Consider the following 22,905-nt stretch of genomic DNA (forward strand, 5'->3'; position numbering starts at 1 on the left):
TAAGGTTCAGGTTAGGGTTGAATTCAAATTTCTCAAGTGTGGATATGTGCAATCTTTAGCATCAACAAACACCTTTTTATAGTTTTATATAAACTCTTGACCTTAAACCTCACGGTTCAACAGAATAGACAAATCCATGAGCAAGTCCACGGGTTATGGTTAATTCAGACATGGGTCTCTTCTAAGAGCTGAGCTGAGTCTAGCAGACACATTTTTAGATAGCAGAGACAACAGAACAAATATTGGAAACATTACTTGGAATTTGGTCCATTGGTTAAATAAACGTGAGAACCAATGTTGTACAGTTTCCATTTTAATGGGAGTTGTAGTTTTGTGTAGAGTGCTGTAATGGATGATGATTTGTCTCACTATCACTCTAAAATCCTAAAAGATTTTGAAATCGGGTTGCATCACCCACATAAGAAGACACTTCACAGATGTTCTTCTGTCTAATCTCAAACATGCACATAATGCAAGTTTAAAAAAGACACACACAAAATATTAAGAGTATCGTGGCAGAGGGAGAAATGCTCCACCTCACAGGATTTCACAGGGAAGAAGATATAAAGAAAACAGAGATTGACATGTTGCATCAACTTGTTGTAGAAATGCATTGCAGTGAGAAAAAAAACTAAAGTGAAAGGTTAAACGAGTCTGGATGAGAAATGGTCGGCGAAATGCGGTCAACACAGGTTGCCTATTATAAGCGGGAACTAGAGGTGTCAGCGGGGTCAATTGTTTTGGTAAGATGCCTGAATTGAGGTCTGTGACTAAACACAAGCTTAAGAGATTGCACCATTGTGTTCTACAATATAAAATACATTTGTAAACACCTTTCTTGTGAATTGTGAAGCTTTACCATGTTTAAAAAAAGTAGTTTGCATCAATGAGATTACAAAACATTATCATGGCGACTGTACAACCTGATGACACCGTGGTGTAGTTGGTTTATTGTGTTCCGTGGCTTTTTAATTCAAGGTGATTGCATTCACGGTTTAAAAAAGAATTAGGCGTGTTTATGCGTGAAGATTATCTTGCAGAATAAGATACGTAGTATTATAAACAGGGGTCTTCAAAAATCCAAAATCCAACGGAAAAATCCTACTGGCTTTTTGTCGAGGTACCCAGTGCTTCATCCCTGGACCACTCTGTTGTGATCCCACTCGGAAAGTACTGACGTGATCATCCAGATTTTAACTCTTAAATGTGGAATATTTTAAATGAATCATCCATGCAGTGGCCCCGTTGAGTCTGCGAACAGACTGGATCTGTAAAAGCACATTCCCAGATAATCTCGGCCGGACAACGGTAGCGACCAGGGTCCCAGACCAGATTGTTCCTCTGGTCACGAGGGCTGAAGCGAGTGGAACAGAGGCTAGCTCGGACGTGACCTCATGACTACAGCTCTCCATGGACCACACACAGAATATGTAACTAAACCAACTGCTAGGGACAGAACACAATATAATTGTAGCAGGACAAGTTGATGTAAAACACCAAAAAATAATTATGCTAACAAATGCAGTTACCCAGTTACTACAAAGGCCTGAGACCAAAATAACCCCAAGTTGTTTTTCAGGGCCCGAGGCCGACTCCCTAGTTCTGCTTGGCAATAACATTTCTGTTGCCTATCACTAAAAAACACAAACTCAAGCTCATAGATTTCGTGGCTTTAAAGAGAAATAACAAAACCACCCATCATGTTTTCCAGCAGTTAACTGGCTGAGGAAAAAAAACACAACTGTGCCAAACCTGTGAGCAGCATGTTTGCTGGAAAACATGACTCAGTTGCACCTACAGTACAGTATAAGTTGGAGAGAGGCATGTCGGCAGTGCTTCAAGACATGCAGGAAAATAACTGGCCAATTTCCTTAACCATAACTGTGACAAGTGTAAAAACTAGACTCTATTTTGTGGATTATGGCAACAGATGATGTCACATTTAGCTCCTATGAATTTCACTAAATTTGTTGTCTTTCTGTCTTAAATACTGGTGCACTAATGGCATATGACAGAGATACACTCATGATCATCATCATCAGATAAATGGGGATCGGATCTTGAGACTATCCGCGCCCACGGCCGCCAGCCCAGACCAAACGGCAACAAAACCAGAGTCGACTGCCCCAAGAGGGACGTGAGGAGAGCCGGGATGGATGCTAAGCTAACCCAGCTAGGACGTGAAGCTATTCCCCTGCAGTCTGCCTCTGGCTAGTGTAAGTGAGTGCCCACATCTTTACAGGGACCTGGTTCCATCGTGGCGTCCCGGGTAAAGCTGCACTTGACGGGCGGATCGCAGGAGAGCGTAGGACTCAAGTGGGACGAGAGGAGGTGGACTCCGAGTTCACATCAATGATGCTTAAAGCTCAAACATAGTCAAAGTTAATGGACAATTTCCCTGATGTCGACTTTTTTATTTTAAGATGTCGGCAATATTATCGTCCCAGAGAAGTGTTTTGTTGCTGCTGCTTACATTCCTATTCCTCATCATGCAAGTAAAACAAAACTACTGCTGTTTTGTAGAACACCAGACAGTTATGAGCCCAAGCTCTGTCTGCAAGGCCACATACTGTATGGGCCAATCACAGGCTGTTAGATGTGTTTGTTGGGTGCTTGGGTGTTTTATAATCAAGTTATCTTTAAATGCACCATATGAGCACAATGCTAGAGTACCTTTTGCATGATCCAAATTGTGTAATTGTGTATAACATTGTGGTAATGAATTGTCACTGCAGCAAACATGGCACTATACTTTATTAAATTATAATATATTACTGATTTAATGCACAATTTAATCAATATAACAAAACCGGCTCTGGATTGTTACTTCATTTTAACACTTATAGCCACGTGTGAAAACATCTATTTTCTATATATATATATATATATATATATATATATATATATATATATATATATATATATATATATATATATATATACATACATACGTATATATATATATATATATATATATATATATATATATATATATATATATATATATATATATATATATATATACAGTGTCTTATCTGCGAAATGATCAATTGTAATACCATCTAAAAGAGTTTAGGAACTTTCTAAAAAGGAGGTTGGACTCTATTCTGCTGCTGATTGTTTTGGCATTCGTGCTAATGGGGAGACAAAAGAAAAGCAACAGTTTTAGACAAAACTCTGCATCTGGTTTCTTTTTAGAAAAGGTTGAGAAAAGTTAATCTCTTTACTGCGTGTGATTTCGACCAATCAATTGCAGCCAAGAGGAGGTGTGGTTTCCAGCAATGCAGCCAGATACTGTAAAGATAATTTGAGCATTAAAAAAGTGACGCTCTGAGAGACACGAAATCAGCTTCTCACTTTTAATCCCAGAATTTAGTCAATGAGAACCAGAACTTGTCTCTCTCATCTTTTTAGTTTCAGCGACTGTTAACAGTGGAAGAGCATTAACAATGAAAAGATGTCAAAACAGATGTTCCCCTTTGCAAGCAAGGAGGTGTGTGAAGATTTGTAGTTTATACAGGCCAAAAATTCTTAAATATAATATTTCCTTACTTATTTATTCTGGGTTCTGTTCTTTTTTATTTCAATTTGAACCTAACCTGAGTTGCAATGGTATGCACTAGGACCTTTCTAATGTTTTAATAAGTAGCTGAAATGACCACTGACAGGAAATTGTTCTCTGCTTGCAAGTAAAAGCTTAAGAATGAAAAATACAAACACTCCCCCACACAGAGAAAGAGACTCACAACCTGTGCACATATGACTGAAACGCTGCCATTCACTGGGCATTGAACCTCTGAACAGCATTCTGACTCTTCCCACCGAGATTCAAGATGCTTAAGTTTCCCAGCGTCTCAATAATGAAATGGTCAATTTAAAACAGAACAGAGTACAAACCGTACACAATTTAGTCAATTGTCGCTGTCAACACCTTCACCATTCAATTTGATGGAACTCTGACGCGCTAACAGGACTTGAAGAAGGAAGACGATGCATGGAAACTCACTCTTCATCGGCAGCGTGTCAACCGTGTGCTCAGCGCAAGCTGCAGGTCTGTGACAGGAGTCTGGACACGTAAACAGGGAGAAAGGAGGAAAACTGTTCTCGCTCAGGTACTAACGCAGGCCAGAGCGCTGGCTTTCTGGGACGTCAAGTCTTTAAGGGTTACATCATGCCAACCTTTTGGGCCGGCCGGCATGCACAGTTGTGCAGCTTTCATGTTGAAGAGACCAAACATGTCGATTAAGTAATGTTCCTCCTCTTGAGCTGTGTCAGCCAAAACCAGTGACTTCAAAGACAAAAGCCTCTCCAGCAGGCGCCTCTGAGATAGATAAAAGTCTGGGTTCTGGCTCCTGGCTATCATGGGAATGAAACATGTGACCTTTCAACTATGGGCCAATCTCTCTGCTCCTCATCAGAGCTGTTAAAGCTCTGTCCTATCTGCGTGGAGATAAGCTTGGAGGAATAATAGGCTGATAAGGCAGCTCTTAACCTCATGATGAATAGAGCAGAACTCTCTCTGTTTTTTTTCATTTCGGTTCCTTCAGTCTCTGCTTGTATTCATCACTCCCCCTCCCTTCCCTTGTCCAAAAACTAAGATTTAGTATCACATGTGCTGACACAGAAAATACTATATTGTATGTATTCTTGCCATGAATGCAGATGTTTTCAACCCAACATGAGACGTGATCTTGCTGGCTATGATATATGGATATGTTTGAATTCACGGGAGACGCTGGCCGAGCCATGAAGTTGGGAGCAAAGCCAAAGGAGGCAACATAAGAGCTGGAAAAGAAAAGAAAAAAACTAAAAGTCAAGTGAGAATTCAAACAAAAAGCAAATGTGGATAACACAGAGTGGAATCTGTGTTCACGTTGGGAAACTGGCAGCTGCGGCGAGTGTGTTTGCGCGTCCACTGTGTGTGTGTGTGTGTGTGTGTGTGCCGAATGGGTGTTATGCTGGAGCCACTTAGCTTTTGGATGGCCGGCATTTAATTTAAGAGAGGCCGGATGAAAAGCCCGGTTTGATTACTTTTCTAAAACAACCTCATCTAAAGGCCTTAAATAACCAAATACCTCTCCGACGACATTGAAGCCGTTCCAAACTCTAAACTACATCTCTGCGCCTGGGAACACTGGCATCGGCCGTGTGGTGACGCCGTGAGCGGGAGGCTGCGGGAGAGGAGAGTCTTGAAATGAAATTAGGATTAGAGCAGTCAACTCCTCCAGGATCCTGCTGGTTTGAAGCCAGGCATCTTTTAACCCTGTTGCTGGGTCTGTCACTTATCTTTCTAAGTCCATCCTCCTTAATTGTTCTACTCTTTCAACTTCTTTCCTTCTCTCTCTGTCTCTATCAGCCTCTCTTTGTCTTCCTCTGCTCTAATAACAGAGCTGGCATTTTACAAGGAGGCCACAGCCGGGTCTGCAGAAGGTAATAGACGTAGACCTGGATACACTTCCACACACACACACAGACGCACACACACACACACATGCACGCACACACACAGTGGATTGGCCATGAGGCTATTGTGGCATGGCGCCAGGGTTTTTCCAAATGAACCAGGAGCAGGAGGAAGAACTGCATCGGTGTAAGCTCTGAAAACACTGGAACTCATTACAGCACTGTGTCAACCACCACCTGATATGAAATAACAACAGCTAATGCTAGTTTCCATAAGTCACAAGTCCAAATTTCCACATTGCAGTTTCACCTATTTTGAGCCAATCACCAATACATTTGAAATACATTATTTTTGCCTCTGAATCTAGCTTTTGTTTTATAGCTAGAGAAGTGAGGGTCTCTGGGCAAGGCATTGGAGCTTTAATTGCTATAAACAGATGCATATGAATGTAGAATATTTAAGCAATGGGATACAAATTTGGCCTTGGATGCATCGTGGTTTCCCTTTGTTGTCCGAGTAGTATTGAGTAATCGTGTGTGAGCAGGCTTTGGTTGAATGCACGAAAACAGTCTAGGTGGAGAGCAGAAGAGACGGAATGCAATCTGGGAAGCCACCGCTATCGTTGATGATTTTGCTTCTTAATTGTTTTAAAATAAGCTTCTAAACTGGCTACTTGTTAAACAACTCCATTCTCACATTTTCTCCAATTGCTAGTGGGACTGTTATGAACAACGGGCGCATGGAAGAGGAAATCTTGGCCTGGATATCTGTTATCCTGATGTCCGCTGGCTACACCGGAACCCCAAAATTACAGTAGATGGTGACGCAGAGCCCTACGTCTGGCTCACAATCAGCACTGTAGTTAGCATCTTTTATTTGTTTATGTGGCTAACACAGTGTTTATTGGTTGTTCAACAAATTATAAAATCGTGAGGGATTCTTTGGTAAATAGTGGTGGGAAACGACAGCATCTGAATAACATCCAAAAACTGCAAACTCTACCATGTCATGTTTGATGTCAAAACCTTCCCTATGTTTATAGTTTATAGGTTTTAACTCTTGCTCTCTATCCAAGTCCGCTCTGCACTGGAGCTTTCAGGTTTCTTTGTTGAGTCAAAGACTGTTTCCCTGTCGATATACTATACTACTATGCTAAATCTAGATCTAGATCTAAATCTAGATCTTCTTCCTCTCCTTGAGGTTGTCTGTAATGTGAAATCACATCTCTGGTGACCTCTCTTGTATCTATGATACAAGGTCAGACATTTTAGGGGATGTAAACATAAGAAAAACACAATTTTTGAGTGGAGGGAAACTCAAAGAAAGTTTCAACCTTACCAAGTCCATTGTCTAATACAGCGGTCCCCAACCCCCGGGCCGCAGAGAAAGAATTTATGAAAATATATATATATATATATATATATATATATATATATATATATATATATATATATATATATATATATATATATATATATAAGTCAGAAAAATGTTTTATTTTGAAAAATGACCGGATACATCCGTTTGTGCGTAGCCTCAAATGTAACCTCTTGGCACATGTCAAGAGGTTCCGTGATACTTTACCCCAAAAATGAAACTTAAAAGTCCGTTTCAACTTGGTGTTCTGGATTAAAATCAAGGCAGAGTATACTAAAATTGCCAAAAAATTCCTCCATTTCAACATCCTGTCTTTGTGAAGCGGATTTTAATTAAGTTACAGAGTGCACATAAAGGTTTAAGTTACAGAGTAGAGTCAGTAGACTGGACATAAACACACATCGGGGCTCGGTCTTTTTCTCCTGTCACCCCGAGATGGGACCGGCTCGTAGCAGAGAAACAAGCTCAGGGCTCCCACTAATTCGGCGTAATTGCCGGTCGTATTATTTACGTCATATTTTTGCCCACACCGTGAGCCGGTCCGTGAAAATATTGTCTTAAACAAAACCGGTCCGTGGCTCACAAAAGGTTGAGGACCGCTGGTCTAATAAACTGACCAAAACATTAGATACAAATTTGTTAAACTAGGTGAGAGAAGCGCCCCCCTCCACGCAATAATTGATGATTTGTGTGTTCCCGCCCAATGTCTTTTGGGTCAGACCATTATTGGGTTAATATTGTAGAGTCTGAATGTGGTATGAGACAGTATTAGTATGTAATGCATACGCTGTACATCTGCATTAAACTAGTACTATTTCTTCAAACTCTTGCTTTGAAAATGCATTGATTTGGCCACTGTGAGTGTGCCTTGGTGGAAACACCAGAGGGCCATGATGTAACACATGAGGACTGAGGTAGCATTGGAGAGGAGTTACTGTGACTGACTGTACTATTAGAGTTTAGACTGGTCACAACCCAAAATGCAAAACGTGTGCCTAAGTTGCAAGCTTAAAAAGCAAATCACTCATCAAACCGAGTGCCATTTAAGTACCAAACCCACTTTCTGGACTTTTCTGGCAGTTGACTGTTTTTAACTTGATCTACAGTCAAGAGATGCTGAATGCTGAAAGCTGAACCCTCAAAGACTGCATAAACCTGTATGACTAAGCCAAATTATCGTGGCCTTGAGCTCCCAGAAAATCAATTGTGATGCCAACCCATGAATCAGGTGAAAGGTGATGCTGTTTTTCTCGTCACCTCGGGAAGCTCTGCTGGAAATAAGTCTCTATGGTATAGAACAAAAGTTGTGCATTGGCCGGTGTTGCACAGCCTGCTGCATAATTGTAATCTTTTGGTACACAGAAACCCCATGTAGATTGAAACCTGGTACTCCCTCAGCCGCATGCACAAGGCGATATGGAAACCATGCAGGACAATGGAACCAGCCACCACCAGGCTTCATCTCTTCTCTGTCCTTTATGTTGCCGTTTAAAAAGTCAGGCTTGCTCAAAAATGTTGTGACATACGTGACATCACTTGTGGAAATCAAGTTCAAACCGGTCACACATGCACAGAGCTCTGCGTTAGCAGCAGAAAGCACAAAGGTCAGCCGCACAAAACACTTGGAAAACTCATTAGAAAAACCTCCAAGGACAAAGCGAAGCTGCACTCAACTGCGCTACTTCTGCCATTGAAACATATTACAAACTTTTCAACAGCTACGGCGGTGAAATTCTCAAGTGAATAAAGTCAATGAAATCACCACCAGGACTTTTACATGACCAAAGTTTAGGTTATGCACCAAATTATTGTTTATATATTTTACATGTGTGTGTTCTCAATGCTAAACTAGAACAGACAGTTTAAGAGGGGGGTAAGGTTTCAGACTAGGTCCCCACAGTGTTACCTTAGACTAAATACGTGGGGTTTTGTGGGTCATGTGTGTATATGTGCATGTGTGTGTGTGTCCTTTATTACAATTCAACCTTGAGGAATGGCTGATGTCATCTGCATAATTGAGCTCTGAGAACAAAAGATGGACGTTATGCTCTGTTTCTAAATGTGTACCCTACACGTATCCCCTCTTGTTTCACCTTCCTGTATTTCTTTACTTTAGTCCTTTCTTCTCTCTGAAAGAAGCTGGACAAACTAGTGATTAAGGAAAGTCATGTGGAGGAGCTGAAAGAGCCTGAATACAGCGCGAGTGAATCATAGTCTATGCATACAACCCAGCTGTATTAAAATATGAACGTATAGCTAAACATAGTTGGGTCCCAACAAAATAGAATGATTAATTTATGAGATTTAAGTTGACTCTATTCAGGTCTTCTCCTCAAGGGGAGGTCATCCAATCGTTAATCAATCAATTTCTAGGACAGAATAAAAAAGAAAATACTAAAATGTGTTGCCAAATGTACTTTGGAGGCAGTTCATTTACTTGGGCGGCCCGCCCATATAGTCTGTGTGGGAAACACTGCTGTATATATATATTATGTCACTCTTATTTATTGTCTTTCAAATATTTCATGTCATTTTATGAGGTATTTTTTTATAATGTCTTCTTTCTCAGTATAATGAGAAATACTAATACAAAGTATATACATAGTAGACTGTAACGTATACTTCTTTATAATCTTCACTATCAGCAAGCATTGGACAGAAAGCAAAAGGTGGAAGAAGGTCAAGATCATCATCAACCAATTTGATTGCCAAATTTCCATATTAACAAATACTGGCTGTAAATAATTGAACACCTGCTGCAGAAACTGATTTAAAACAGATTTCAAAATGTAGCAGCTATAAACAAAATAAATATATCTTAACTTGTATCTTAAGTTCGGAACCTAATTTGTATTCTTTGTGGGCTAACGTATAAACAGATGTCCATGGTTTTAATAATTGTTCTTTCCTAAAAGCATCCAAAAGTAGTAAGTTCATTCGTTATTGTGTTTTCAGAGCTCCCCAACAACCAAAATCCCCACTAGGGATCAAAAAGGTGTTTCACGCATGTCAAAGACATTAACAGCTAATGGAAGATAGAGTCACACCCTACCTGCCAGGCAGAGTCCGAAGATGGTGAGAAACACCAGGATGTAGAGGGAGACGATGGCGTACTTGATGGCTGAGAGGGAGTTCATGTGAGCACAGCACTGATCCTGCTTCCTGCGACGCTTACCAGAACCTGACCAAGACAACAACAAAATCAGGGTCTCCGAAACAATACAAAATAGAATAATAATGTGCTAATAAATATTTTGCAGTAACAATATGCCAGGGTCTCTAATGAATAGACACAGCAAAAGTAAATTAGGTTTTGGAATAAACATTTTTTATTAATGTTGTTTGAAGATTGGTTTGTCCTAAACGAAGCCATTTCTCTGGAAGTGTGTTAATTGGTTGCTGGCACAGTTTAAAACAAGGGAGTGTTCACAACAACAAAGCTCATGTTTTCCAGTTACTTAGAAGTCTATATAAGGACAAATCATTCCAATGCTTTTTTTCTTCTTCTTCTTTAAAAAAAATGAAAGCCTGACATTTACTGGTACGATGACCTACTGTGAACATAAAGTGAGATCATACACTAAACACTTTATGACTGCATAGCAGAAAATCCTGTTGTTGTTTTTGTTCTCCATAGCATATATATGTGCTCGATATGTGTTTATGTGTTCGATATAGCAATATCGAACACATTCTCAGTTTACTGGTTTAAAATATCCTTAATGGCATTAAGACAAATATAAATTTGAAGAGTAGTCTGTGTTTGGCAGAGCTAAATGGTTTGTACAGTATGGCAAAATACATGCACACGCGCACACACACACACACACACACACACACACACACACACACACACACACACACACACACACACACACACACACACACACACACACACACACACATGTTTAACCGAATACACAAACTCAGCAAGGAGCTCTTACAATAATTCATGTCACCACTTAACACTCGTTTCAGGGTCAAACAGATGTTAGAGAATCACTCTTGATGAAACTGACATAGCACTGTGATGAACTGTTATTTTCCGTGTGTGTGTGTGTGTGTGTGTGTGTGTGTGTGTGGGTGTGTGTGTGTGTGTGTGTGTGTGTGTGTGTTAGCTTGGCAGGAGGCAGAGATCAGGCTGTTGATGTTGAGGGAATATTCCTAAGAGGAGGTCAAGAGGATGAAGAGATTTTTGAAAGTTGTTTTTCAGGGGTCACATCCATCGTCGTTGGAAGAGGAATGCGATATTACTTTGAAAATGTTTTCAGACATCAGCACATGAGCGTATTGTGTTTGTGAGTGATTACCCTCAACATTGTTAAAGAAATGAATGTGCGTTTCCTCACAGTTTTTGGAACAAGAAGTCCTTGAGTTCCGATAGAAGCAGACAAAGGCAGAAGTCTCAGTTTTAGCCAGTTTATAAGGCTGTTTGGCAGATTTTAGCCACTGCTGCTAGCAAATCACTATTACTTTCAAGAATTGGTTGGACACGCTCTGTAAACTTTTTAATGATTACAGCTGATTGGCCTGAAAAGAGCCCTGCAAAAGGGACTTACATGTATGTTTATAATGGCTACATATATATGCTAAGCATGATGCATGTATATCAGAGCTATAAAGCAACATTGTTGTTATCGTGGAGCAAGGTTTGTCAAGTTAACACCAATACCAAGAAGGAATGTGCACACAAAAGTGTGATTCATGCTAACGTTATTATTTTACATAAAATTAGCATTTGGGATGCCGTGCATTGGATGTGTCAGTTCTGAACTAATCTTATCTGAACGTTAACATTACACTAAACCCCCACTGAATGATGAGCTAACGATATGCTAATTCCAGGCCGTGGAGGAATAGCTAGGTTACAAACACAATTTAGCCAGGCATGCTAACATTAGGAGGTTACATTGGAATGGACAACACTCTTTTGTCTTGTGTTTTTAGTTCGGAATAGGCGAAAAAAACACATTACCTTCAAAACTCTTTGGTAAGCGAATGTTTGCTAATGCTAACCGCTTGTTAAGAAGAGTCCAAAGCTTGACAGATGCTTAGTTAGATTGCTAAGATACAGTATAACTGAATTGAGTGATGGGTTTAGTGAACGTCAATGGTCAACTGTTTGATGTCGCACAAATACACCAAATATAAAACACCTGAATTAATCCCAAAAATATATGACTAATAAAAAAAAGGGGGAAAAAAGAAAGAAAAGTCAATTAAAGTCTGCCTGAATAATTTACACATTTAAGCATTTTGGCTACCATTCAAGCCTATTCGCGTTCAGATGACCCGGATGGAGAGAAGAAGAACTGGACTAAAGTAAATAAAAAGATATCTTAAATTAAGAACCATCCCAGGAAATGATGTATTCTCTCTGGGAAATCACTGTAACCATGTGACGTGAACATTATGATAAATATTACACCAGCTGGGATATTATGAGGTTCTAATGAGATTCTATCTTCCTGTGAACAGCCATGATGTGGGTTTTGAATATAAACACTGATTTTGCAGCATAGCCTCCCAACAGCATGCTTTCATTTGGACCGTGACAATCTGTCAGTGGACACTGGTGGATTGTTGCTCACACACACACACACACACACACACACACACACACACACACACACACACACACACACACACACACACACTTCCCCTCTATGATGAAGAACACACACTCCTCCAGCGTAAGACAAATACAGCTGGCTCAGATGTGTCACATGGCTGGAATGTATAGGAACAGAAATTGCACTCAAAGCTGGTTCGCCTCTGGAGTTAAACTAATGCTGAACCGAGAAAAACAACAACTGCACATCACACAAACACCTTCATTAAAAAGCAGGCAAAATTAAACCAGACTTCTGATGTTTCTTTCTCCAGCCACAGTGTAAGACACAAAGCTTTATGACGTTAAATGCTCTTGTGTGCTGTTGTTTCAAGAGTTAGATGAGAAGATTGTTTTGATCCCACTCCAATGTCTGGTCCTTTAAATATGGAGTGATTAGCTTAGCGTGTTTATCACTTGAAGTCGACATTGTGACTTGTAATGGCCAATCTCCAATGTAAGCATTAATAGAAGCAATTTTGATCTGATGGGGTGTCTTTCCGCTTCAAGTCTATTTTTGTCACGTTTAGAGAAGTGTTCTCTGCATAGACGTCTCAAAGTATATGTGTTATACTTAACAGTATCCTGTTTCACTACAGCCAGATTCCCCTCACTTGCTAAATAAAACCAATGAATCGATGCATAAAAACACTGTTGATTTCTTCCCATAGAAGCAACAGTTCAGTCTGCTGTCAGTCAGCTTGGTGAAGCAGGTTCGCGTGCCGATGTTCACTCAGCTTCCCACGAGCTGTTGCTGACAGACGGGCCAAGACGTTTACGGAAGGAGTCAGCGTGGATTGGATGACAGGACACTTATGCCATGCCAGCTGCTTCCCCTGCTCCCTGTCTCAATGCTAAGCTAGGCTAATCCCCTCCTTGCTCCAACTTCATAATAAATGTGCAGACATGAAAGTGGTGACAATGTTCTCATCTAGCTCTTGGAAAGAAAGTAAATACGTGTATTTTCCAAAACATAGACGAGTCCTTTAGACATGTTGTTCTTTAGCACTATAAAAATTGACTTAGAGTGACGGAAGACTCAATATTCATTCCTCCAACAATTGTAAACTAGTTCAGAAATTGCATAACTGCACTGCTGAACGTTCCCTCTGACTCATGTCTGTCTGGTGATTGTGTTGTCAACATACTGTACTGTTTAGACAAAGATAAAAAGAGTTTAATAAACAGATTAGGCATGGATTAGCAAATTTGTTGCAACAATACATTTGAACCAATTCAAAAATTGACACGTCTGTTTATAAATATGTTATTTTCAGCAGGGCCATTGTGAGTCAGTTACTGGCACCGTCTGTGTATTCGACCTTTTTTGGTGAAGTTAGTGATTTTACAAGGATAGGGTTTTGTTCCTTTTACTTTAACTTTCCAAATCCAATCCAATACATTTGGTGCCTGGCAAGTGCCACAGATTCCATAAGAGTCAGGCTCTGTCTCTGCAATTGGCCGGTGGCACTGGTGACGTGACGTGTGTGAGCACAGATGTTTTCCAAACAAAAGCAGAAAATGCGTGCGTTAAACATTAACATATCATTATCAAATTAGTTGTAATGTGCACCACGGTGGAGTCGCTCGATAACACCTCATACCAGAGTTCATAACATTTAGACCACATTTGCCCCCATAAAGCCCCGGTATTTCTCTGTGGGTAAACATTGTTTATTACCCATAATTCACGGTACATTTGCCTCATAATGTGTGTGTGTGTGTGCGTGTGTGTGTGTGTGTGTGTGTGTGTGTGTGTGTGTGTGTGTGTGTGTGTGTGTGTGTGTGTGTGTGTGTGAATGGCACTCTTGTTTTGCTCTTTTCCACATGACCCCAATGAAACAAACTGCACGTGGTTGGGAATGTATTTAACTGAACGAGGTGTGAAAATGTTCTAAGATTTGAGAAGTTGGATGAGGACAGTCTTCCTGATGTGTGCGCCCATTGTCCGCTTTCCATCAAAATGTCAACAGATTCTCCAGTTAATGTTCACTAAGACTTTCCCACCAAACTCGCAGAGCTTTGGATCGAAACCTGAGAACACAACGTCAACTGTGGATTTGTTGCAGCTGCACCTGTACACACGCACACACACAGCAACACACACATACACAGGCAAACATTTTTCACAGATGACCATAGTGAGAGTAGAGTGGATGCCAAGCGGTGACAGCATCAAGTCTTCTTGTGCGTCTGTATTTGTTATTAGTGTGTGTGTGTGTGTGTGTATTTTTGTGTGGAAAGTCTCTTTTTGAAAATCAATCATGGTGTATGAAGATCTGGCATCTTCATACACCACACACACACACACACACACACACACACACACAGTTCACAATTTTGTATATTTTGAATAATCTGGGGATTTAAAGAATTGATAAAAGTTAAATGAAAACAAATCAATCAGTTTGAGGAATGTAGAGTTTGATGCAACAAATAGTTGAACGTTTTTGTTTTTAAGAATCAGCAGTTCCTTTTTGTAGTTTTTCTCTGCTTCTATTAAACCATAAACTATTGTGGTCAGAGCGCATGCAGATGTGAAAACCAGTTTAAACTAATCTGCTCCTATGTAAAAATGTTCTTATTAAATCTGTATTTTGGTTATACATTTCACGCCTCTCAAGTTCAGCTCTGTGTTCTTTTCCCTCCTTACCTTCATCACACAGGTTGAGTTTGGACAAGTTGTGTCCATCGTAGGCCTCTTCATACATGGAGCCGCTCTCTCTCTCTTCATATGTGCTCAGATACATGGCCTTGTTCTCCATCTCCTCTCGACTGAAGAGAGAAGATACACACAGTATGACTCACCAAAATCATTCTACGTTACAAAAAACTGACATCTCTCCTCAACCAACCCAAATCTTTTATAGCTTGCTTTCACAAAAAGGTACAGATGACAAAATAAAAGACGAAAGAAATGATTGGAGAAACAAACAAATCCAGGTGGAAGACAATTATTTTCATGGCTTGAATGCACTTGTCCCCATATAGGCAAAAGGTCACTGCAAATCACAGCCTAGTTGCCAGGAAAAAATGATGTCATAATATGTTTCTGCAAACCACGAATACGTTGGAAGTGGACTTTTTTGCATTGGCTCAGAGCATGTGACGTGGTCTATCGAGCGGCCACTATTGGAAGTTACGTGGTATAATAACGAGTATAGCAAGAGACACAGGACTTTCACACAGGAGACCTATGTTCGTGTCCCATGTGAAACTAAAAGTATACACTGGCTTTTTATATAATGTTATGCTTGTTAACAGTATGTAAGAAAGTCAACAAAGGCTGTTATTCATTTAGGCATCTTTTTTCTAACCTTAAGCAATAGCATTGTTAACCAAGTGACAAGTTATTGATCGTTTCTGCAAGCGTGATGCGAGGCTGATATGAAACGTATTCATGAAACTTTGTTTAGGTTCAGAATCGTTGACATTCATAACCCGTGGTTTGCAAAAACATGCAATGCCAATTTTTTTTACAGCAACTGGGTTTGCAAATAATACATATTCATTAGTTATCACCTTTTCCTGTAATAAAACATGATGGTAATAGTCTTATCCGGGCCACCTTGTTTTGGATTTTGGTCGGCCATGTATTGAGGTTTGGGTTATCAGTCAGGATCCTGACAGGTATAGAAGTTAACATGTGTGTGTTTGTTTTATATTGGTGTCCTCTAGTGCTGCAAACATCTGGGCAACCACATTTGTGAGAGCTTTGGTCGTTTCTGTTGCACTTTTCAAGCGACAATATAGACAAACACAGCGCTAAACAAACAGAGGGAAATGCTTGTGGTGGAAGGATTGGGCGGATTGTGGCCGACTCTAGACCAGCGATATATATGATTTGTTTCCTCTTTGCTTGGTCTTTCCGTGGACAGTGATTGTGTTTTTATGTCTGTTTGCCTTTTAGCAGGATATTTAAAAAAGACGAAGTGGTGAGTAAATGCGAGAGAAAAAAAACATTGTGGAAAGGTTGGTCATGGGGTTAAGAAAGAAATGATTCACATCAACTCTTCACTACTAGCCCAGTTAAACAACATTAAAGTGCCAATATCTGGTCTAGACATATTGCAAATGCTCTGCCATGTTTTTCTCCAAAACATGGAACAGGGTTTGAATATCAGCCCAAATGGAATCAACCACAGAGCTGATAGAAAGCTAGAGAACATGGTGCACCTGTCAATCCACACATCCAGGTTGCATTAAAGTAAGAAAAGTAGCCCTCCTGTCCCTCTCATAGCCACACCCTCCAGCTCTTACTGGAGGATCCTGAGGCGTTCCCAGTGCAGCTAACTGGGTGCTTTCAACACAAAAGAACAGATGGGCTGCTTCAGGATGTTCAAGCTCCTTATCCTCTTCATCAAAGTGAGCATGGACGTCCTGCATCATCGGTGAAGAAAACTGTTTCGCTCACATCATATGGGAAAGATGGCCGAGCAACTCAAGATAGTTGTGTAATTGAGTTGGTCAGGGTTAAGAATACTGTACGCTGATAATATAACACTATATACATTTTATTTGGGTTAAGTTACCTTGAAGTCTGGACATTTCTGAGGAGGTGAGGCATGTTTGATTGGCTTTAAAGCGCTATCAGAAGCAAATATTACCATGAACACATTTTATAAGTTGGAAACTGGCAATTAATCCTAAGAGTGCTGCTGATAAATCTTCTATCAACAGTAATATAACGTCCTAATCACTTTGGACGCAGCACAAGTCCTCCAGTTGACCTCCTACTCCATCATAACCTCACTTAAATTCAAAATTCTAGCACAATTATGGCAAGAATATATACACAAATATATCATGTCCAATTTCAGGTATGTTAATGTGGTAACATCATTCATTTATTCAAGTGTAATCTTTAAATACGTTCCTATAGTTTGCTTACAATTGACTTTAAAAAAGCACACAAAGCAGCTCCAGAACCATAACTCTCAAGTATTTAACCCTGTGTGATTTAGGAGAAGTGAAGAATCACGACGGCTTTGACAGATATGGTTATGGCAGAACTCCAACACGTACTCCTTTCAAAACCTAAAACCTAAATCTCAGAGGCCACTTATCACCATAAGAAGTAACGCCATCTTTAACACACGGTTGACAGTCACATCCAACAGATGCAGCTGTTGATGAGCTACTGTTTCTGGTACACAATCTATTGTGGTATAACTCGATTTTTTTCATTTCAAAATCGTTGAATTTCACATTTTATTTGTCAAAGACTTTAACTGATAATGAATTGCAATAAGTTGCAGCTATATACCAGACTATTTACTCCGAGCTGAGCACATTTGCTCTTCTGCTTTGGGGAGAGTTTCCCACGCTACACATGATACAAACCAAATACAGCGGGCATATGAACAAAGTGAAAGGGAACACAAAGCAAATAGATAAAAGGTTGCGTTGGACATAGACATCTCTGAGGAGTAAAATGAAATCTGCTGCGGTCTGGAGTCGCTGGGTGTTAAACTCCCACCAGCCCCGACGGCAGACCTGTGAGTGTTTGACAAAGTCGTTAAAAAGCGCTCAGTCTGGACTTTCTCATTAGAGAAGGGATGGAGGGGTCAGGTTGACATTAAGACTGAAGCTGGGCAGGAACCATTCGGGCTGCTAGGATATCCCAGCAAATGCTCCGTACCCCTGCATCCGTGTGTGTGTGAGTTATCTTCTAATTACACTGAGTGATATATCCAGATTCAGATTCAACTTTATTGCCAAGTACTGTGACAACGAAATATAGTTTGCATCTGTCCAGAGTATTACAGTGTATCACACACTCAGTTGGTCTCTGTTAGTCAGTGCCAACAGACGATGGTGGGAAAGCAAAGTCATCTCTATCTGTGCAACTGTGGACAAAATAACAGCAACGACCCAAAATCTAAAGAAAGCCTTGTCAAGAAAGTTTGCTACATGCGTGAATATGCAAACTATGTGTCAGATTTAAAGGGCGACACTACCCAACAACAACCAATACAGGTGAAATCTACCTGTGCATTTCCAGAGCATCCTCCTGGAGCAGCAACACTGACCATAAGTTACAACAGGCCTTGATTGAATACCACGGCTTACAGTAAATCCAAGCTCAAAGCCTTCACATTCACAACTCGGTGTAAGAAGGGCAAACTTTTGACAGTGGTGACTGTTTCAGCCTTTTTCCTCCGTCCAGGTTTGCATCTGATTCAACACCCATGAGCCTTTAATGCTCAATATCAGCTCTTCATCACCATGTTGAAGAGCTGAAGGAAATCTGGGGATTTCATGTGGCTGAAGTGGATATTCACATCACTCATCACTCGAATGACTGGATGCTTTTCTTCTTGGAGCTCCATCCAATCACAACAAAAAGTTCAAGATGCAGCACGACAACGAGCCAAGAAGAAGAAGAAGGAGCAAAGCTTCTGCATGTTTTCACTTTGTTAAGGATTTCTTCGCAGTACTATTGCACCATTGGATTGTTAATAATGGAGCATCATGTGTAATTAGCATTTTATTGTTGTATCACGTCAAGGTGAAATGGAGCAAGGTTTATATACAGGTAGTTCAGTCCAGTGGTTCCCAACCTAGGGGTCGGCCCCCTCCCAAGGGACACCGAATAAATCTGGGAGTGTTAATCGGAGGCGGGGAGAAAAAACTAAGTTCTGATATGTGCACATATGAACACATGCACACAAACACACGTATATAAAAATAACTATATATGGGGTTGACAAGCACGTGTGGTCTCAGGCAGAAAAGCAATTGAAAACATATGGAGATCTGGACGGTATGATGATTTAGCAAGGAGCTAGAACATACAAAGTTTACTGAATTTAAAACTATTTTAAAAGTCAGTGCATTTCTGATGCGGTTGTGTTTGAGTAAGTAATTATTTCCCACTAGCAAGTGTTTTTTTTAGAAGTAGGGAGCTGAGTTGGAGGACAATCTCCCACTATGTACATATGTCATTGCTCAGTCACCCATGTGCAACATTAACCCATTTCTCTCGGTTAATTAAAGGCAGATATACTTCATCCATGACCGCTTAAACACAAAGCAACAATTTTCTGCGGATGAGTTCCATTAAACATGCATTTCCGGTCCCGTTGTCCTTGCAGCACTCCACTCTAATAGATAACATCTAAATCAACCTTTTAACTGTTGCCATTCAACGCAACTGCAATGAATATTTAACAGATGTCAAAAAGAGTGCTTTTAGAGTGTTGCAGCCTTTGTGCTGAACAAATAACCTGTCAACTCAACATAAATAAAAGGGCATTAATTAATGATTTAGCACATTTTCATATCTTTAAACAAAAAAAAAGTTTGACAGGTGACACACAGTCAGCTGGAGTTTAAAACAGGTGCAGTCACTGCAGGATTCATGCATGTTGCAATACTAAACGTGTGTCAGATTATGTTAAACCTGCAAGACATTAAACACTAAACATAAAGTAAGTAGCACACTGGCTTTTATCTCACCTTTTCAGCTGTCAAATGGAAATAAAAGTCACACCTCCACGTTTCTCATAATTCCCCTTGAAATAGTTGAGTCTTGGCGCAGTAACTCCAGGCTGTCAGATGGTCCTTAAACCGGCATTAGATGGACACAGAATGAAACGCACCCCGTCTCTGTCAGTGCTGCAGAGCTCTGCAGAAGCGACCACGCTGAGACGTTTGGAGTAATATACCATCAACATCGTCATGTGACCATCACACAACTCCAGCTGAAGTTTGCTCAGCCTGCCGAGCAGCTGGCGGAGGAGAGGCGCGCGCCCTGCTGTGCGCGCGCCCTCTGTTGGCTGGAGATGGTACATCACGGGGATGGATAGTTTCGAAAGGTCTGATAGTGTTTTAATTAAAGCCGTTGACTCAGAAACAGAGAAGACAAGCGAGAGGATTGACTGGGATACAACATAAATGAGAGAAAACAGTGTACATACTTATAATGTACACTTAATTAGATGATGCCTTCATGAAACCCTCAATAACTAAGTCAAGACGTTATAAACAACACACACTTCTTGTGCGTCTGTATTTGTTATTAATGTGTGTGTGTGTGTGTGTGTGTGTGTGTGTGTGTGTGTGTGTGTGTGTGTGTGTGTGTGTGTGTGTGTGCGTGTATTTTTGTGTAGAAAGTCCCTTTTTGAAAATCAATCATGGTGTATGAAGATCTGGCATCGTCATACACCACACACAGATACAGACACACGCACACACACACACACACACACACACACACACACACACACACACACACACACACACACACACACACACACACACACAGCCCCCTTTTCATTATATATTTGACATATATCGTATTATATCGCTTTATTTTAACTTCTGCACTATCTTATGTCTTAGGTTCACATTTTTACATACCTTTTTTTTTTATAAATGTGTTTAGCATTGATAGATTCTAGATTTTCAATCCCAGACATTTTTGTGCATATGACCACTCAGTATAAGTACTACTTACGTTGTTATTAAAAACAAATGACAAAACAATAGGACAATTAATAAACATTACAGTAGTCAAGAACAGTCGTAAAAGTACTCATACTACTATACTATATGTTGTATTTTGTCCTATGATTACATGATAAGAATTATCAATAATTATCTCGTGTGATTTAATTCAGCAAGATACATTATTTGTCCGTTCATCTGTAAATAAACACACACCATACAGATCGCAATATATTTCTGACAGCCCTGAGGGGATCACGAGCAGCTATGCGCGGGACTGCGGAAGAAGGACGTGTCGAGCGCGCGCCCGCTTGGTGGGCGGAGCCAAGAAAAGGAACGTTTCATTTCCAACAGGTACGGGACCGTCGGTAAATATGACTTATCACTCAACAAAAACACGGATGAAGTTGGTAAATATGTCAGTGCTGTATCTGACCTACAGTCTGTTATGGATGTGTGGTGTATTTACAGTAAACAAAGAAAGAAACCTGAGCCGTCCGTACTCTTCTGCAGGGCAATGCGCCCAATTCTATTGTTGATATTGTTGATCTGTTTAATATACCGGAAATGGTACACACCTGTTATAGCACAGAAAAGAAGTTTGAGAGGCACGGCTTCAATTCGGCAGTATTCAAAATTAGTCAGAAAAAAACTTATAAAATGTTGTCTCAATTTCCACATTGACATCCACTTTCCACTTTTTTCATCCAGTTTCTGCTGAATTTTTACATCCCAGTTTACGCCATAAGTGTGCCTGGAAGGCACTGCCGTTGTGGATGACGTGATGCACGCTGGATGTATACAATATTTTAGTCTGCAAAACACTTAACACGTTCGTAAACGTCACGTTTGATTAAAATATGGCAAAACAGGAAACTATAATTTCCTTTTTTGCCATAACTTTGCTAAAAGGAGACCCACAATGAAGCTGTATTTGTTCGAATTAGGAACATAAAAGTCATTTTAATCCTCCTAGCAGCGCAGAAAGAATGCACCAAGCCAAGTGGAGAAAGGCTTTAGATCAGAGAGCTGAACCAGCTCCTGTGAAAGTTGACAATGTTCAGGCTAGTTCAAGAGATGAAGTAATTCTGCAAAGAACCACAAGATGGTAGGATTACACCTCGGTGTGTGAGAAGTGATGACCTCAACCTGCCACTTTAAAATGTGCCCTTTTTTAAAGATTTGCTCCAGTTGAGTTCTTTGTACCACATGAGAAAACTCTCATATGAACTCTGGTGGTCCTTTACTTTGTCTCTGTTAAGAACCTTCCTGGTTTACGTCTTCATTCCCACAATTTTTAGACTGTGCGTCATGCCATGTCGTGTGGCAGCTTGTGTTTACTGAAAGTACTGATCAGTACTTAAATGTATTGACACCCACATAGAAAAAAAGCAATCAAATTAAGGGGATTGCCATGCTGAAGGCTTTGATTCCCTCTCTGTCCCCTGGTGGGATATAAACACATTCCCCCACTCCCCTATCTTTAAAAAGGCCTTTTTGTAGCTCCCACAGTGATATCGATGCACTGCTTTCTGTTTACAACATATACCTCTCTTTTTTTGTCTTTTTCTTTCTGTGACCACTCCTCTGCATTGCACTTCCAACACAGTTCCCGTAGTTGTATATTAAATCAAGTTGCCAAGTAAAACCAACATAACTGCCCACACATTCACGTCAACTTTGGCTACCCTGAAGCTCAATAAAACTGTCAAACTAGAGGCAGGAACAGATAGTACGAGAAGTGAGCGCGGGATTAATACCACCTAAAGCACTTCGCTTGAGCTGTCGGATGTGCTTATACATTTCTATATATGTGATAATATATATATGGTTTGTCAGTTTCAGTCGTTGCAGGAAGCCAATTTCCCAGCCTGCTTGTTGCTGTAAATTGCTTTTGTTCACGAGTCCTGGTTCAGTTGTAAGTGAGCAGTGTGGACGTGAATGAAATGGTTCAGAGTAAATAAGACAAGCAGGATATAGTCACTCCATTCCCCTGCAGATATAGACCCACCGCTGCTCAATTGGGAGTCATATAGTTTGACAAATGCTGTCCTGAGGCATA

The 22,905-nt window shown here is 40.3% G+C and overlaps 1 protein-coding gene across 1 annotated transcript in view; it reads right to left on the bottom strand.

Moving 5' to 3' along the window:
- Positions 1 to 15,157, bottom strand: part of scara5 (scavenger receptor class A, member 5 (putative)) — a gene marked incomplete at both ends in the record, with an annotated part of 58,017 nt that extends 42,860 nt beyond the window's left edge. Inside the window, 2 exons of the mRNA XM_079214941.1 lie at positions 9,834 to 9,962; positions 15,046 to 15,157. Coding sequence (XP_079071067.1) covers positions 9,834 to 9,962; positions 15,046 to 15,157 — 241 coding nt within the window. The remainder of the gene's footprint in view (positions 1 to 9,833; positions 9,963 to 15,045) is intronic.
- Positions 15,158 to 22,905: the final 7,748 nt, after the last annotated feature.

Source organism: Taurulus bubalis (genome assembly GCF_910589615.1).
Source record: "Taurulus bubalis genome assembly, chromosome: 3".
NCBI lineage: Eukaryota > Metazoa > Chordata > Actinopteri > Perciformes > Cottidae > Taurulus > Taurulus bubalis.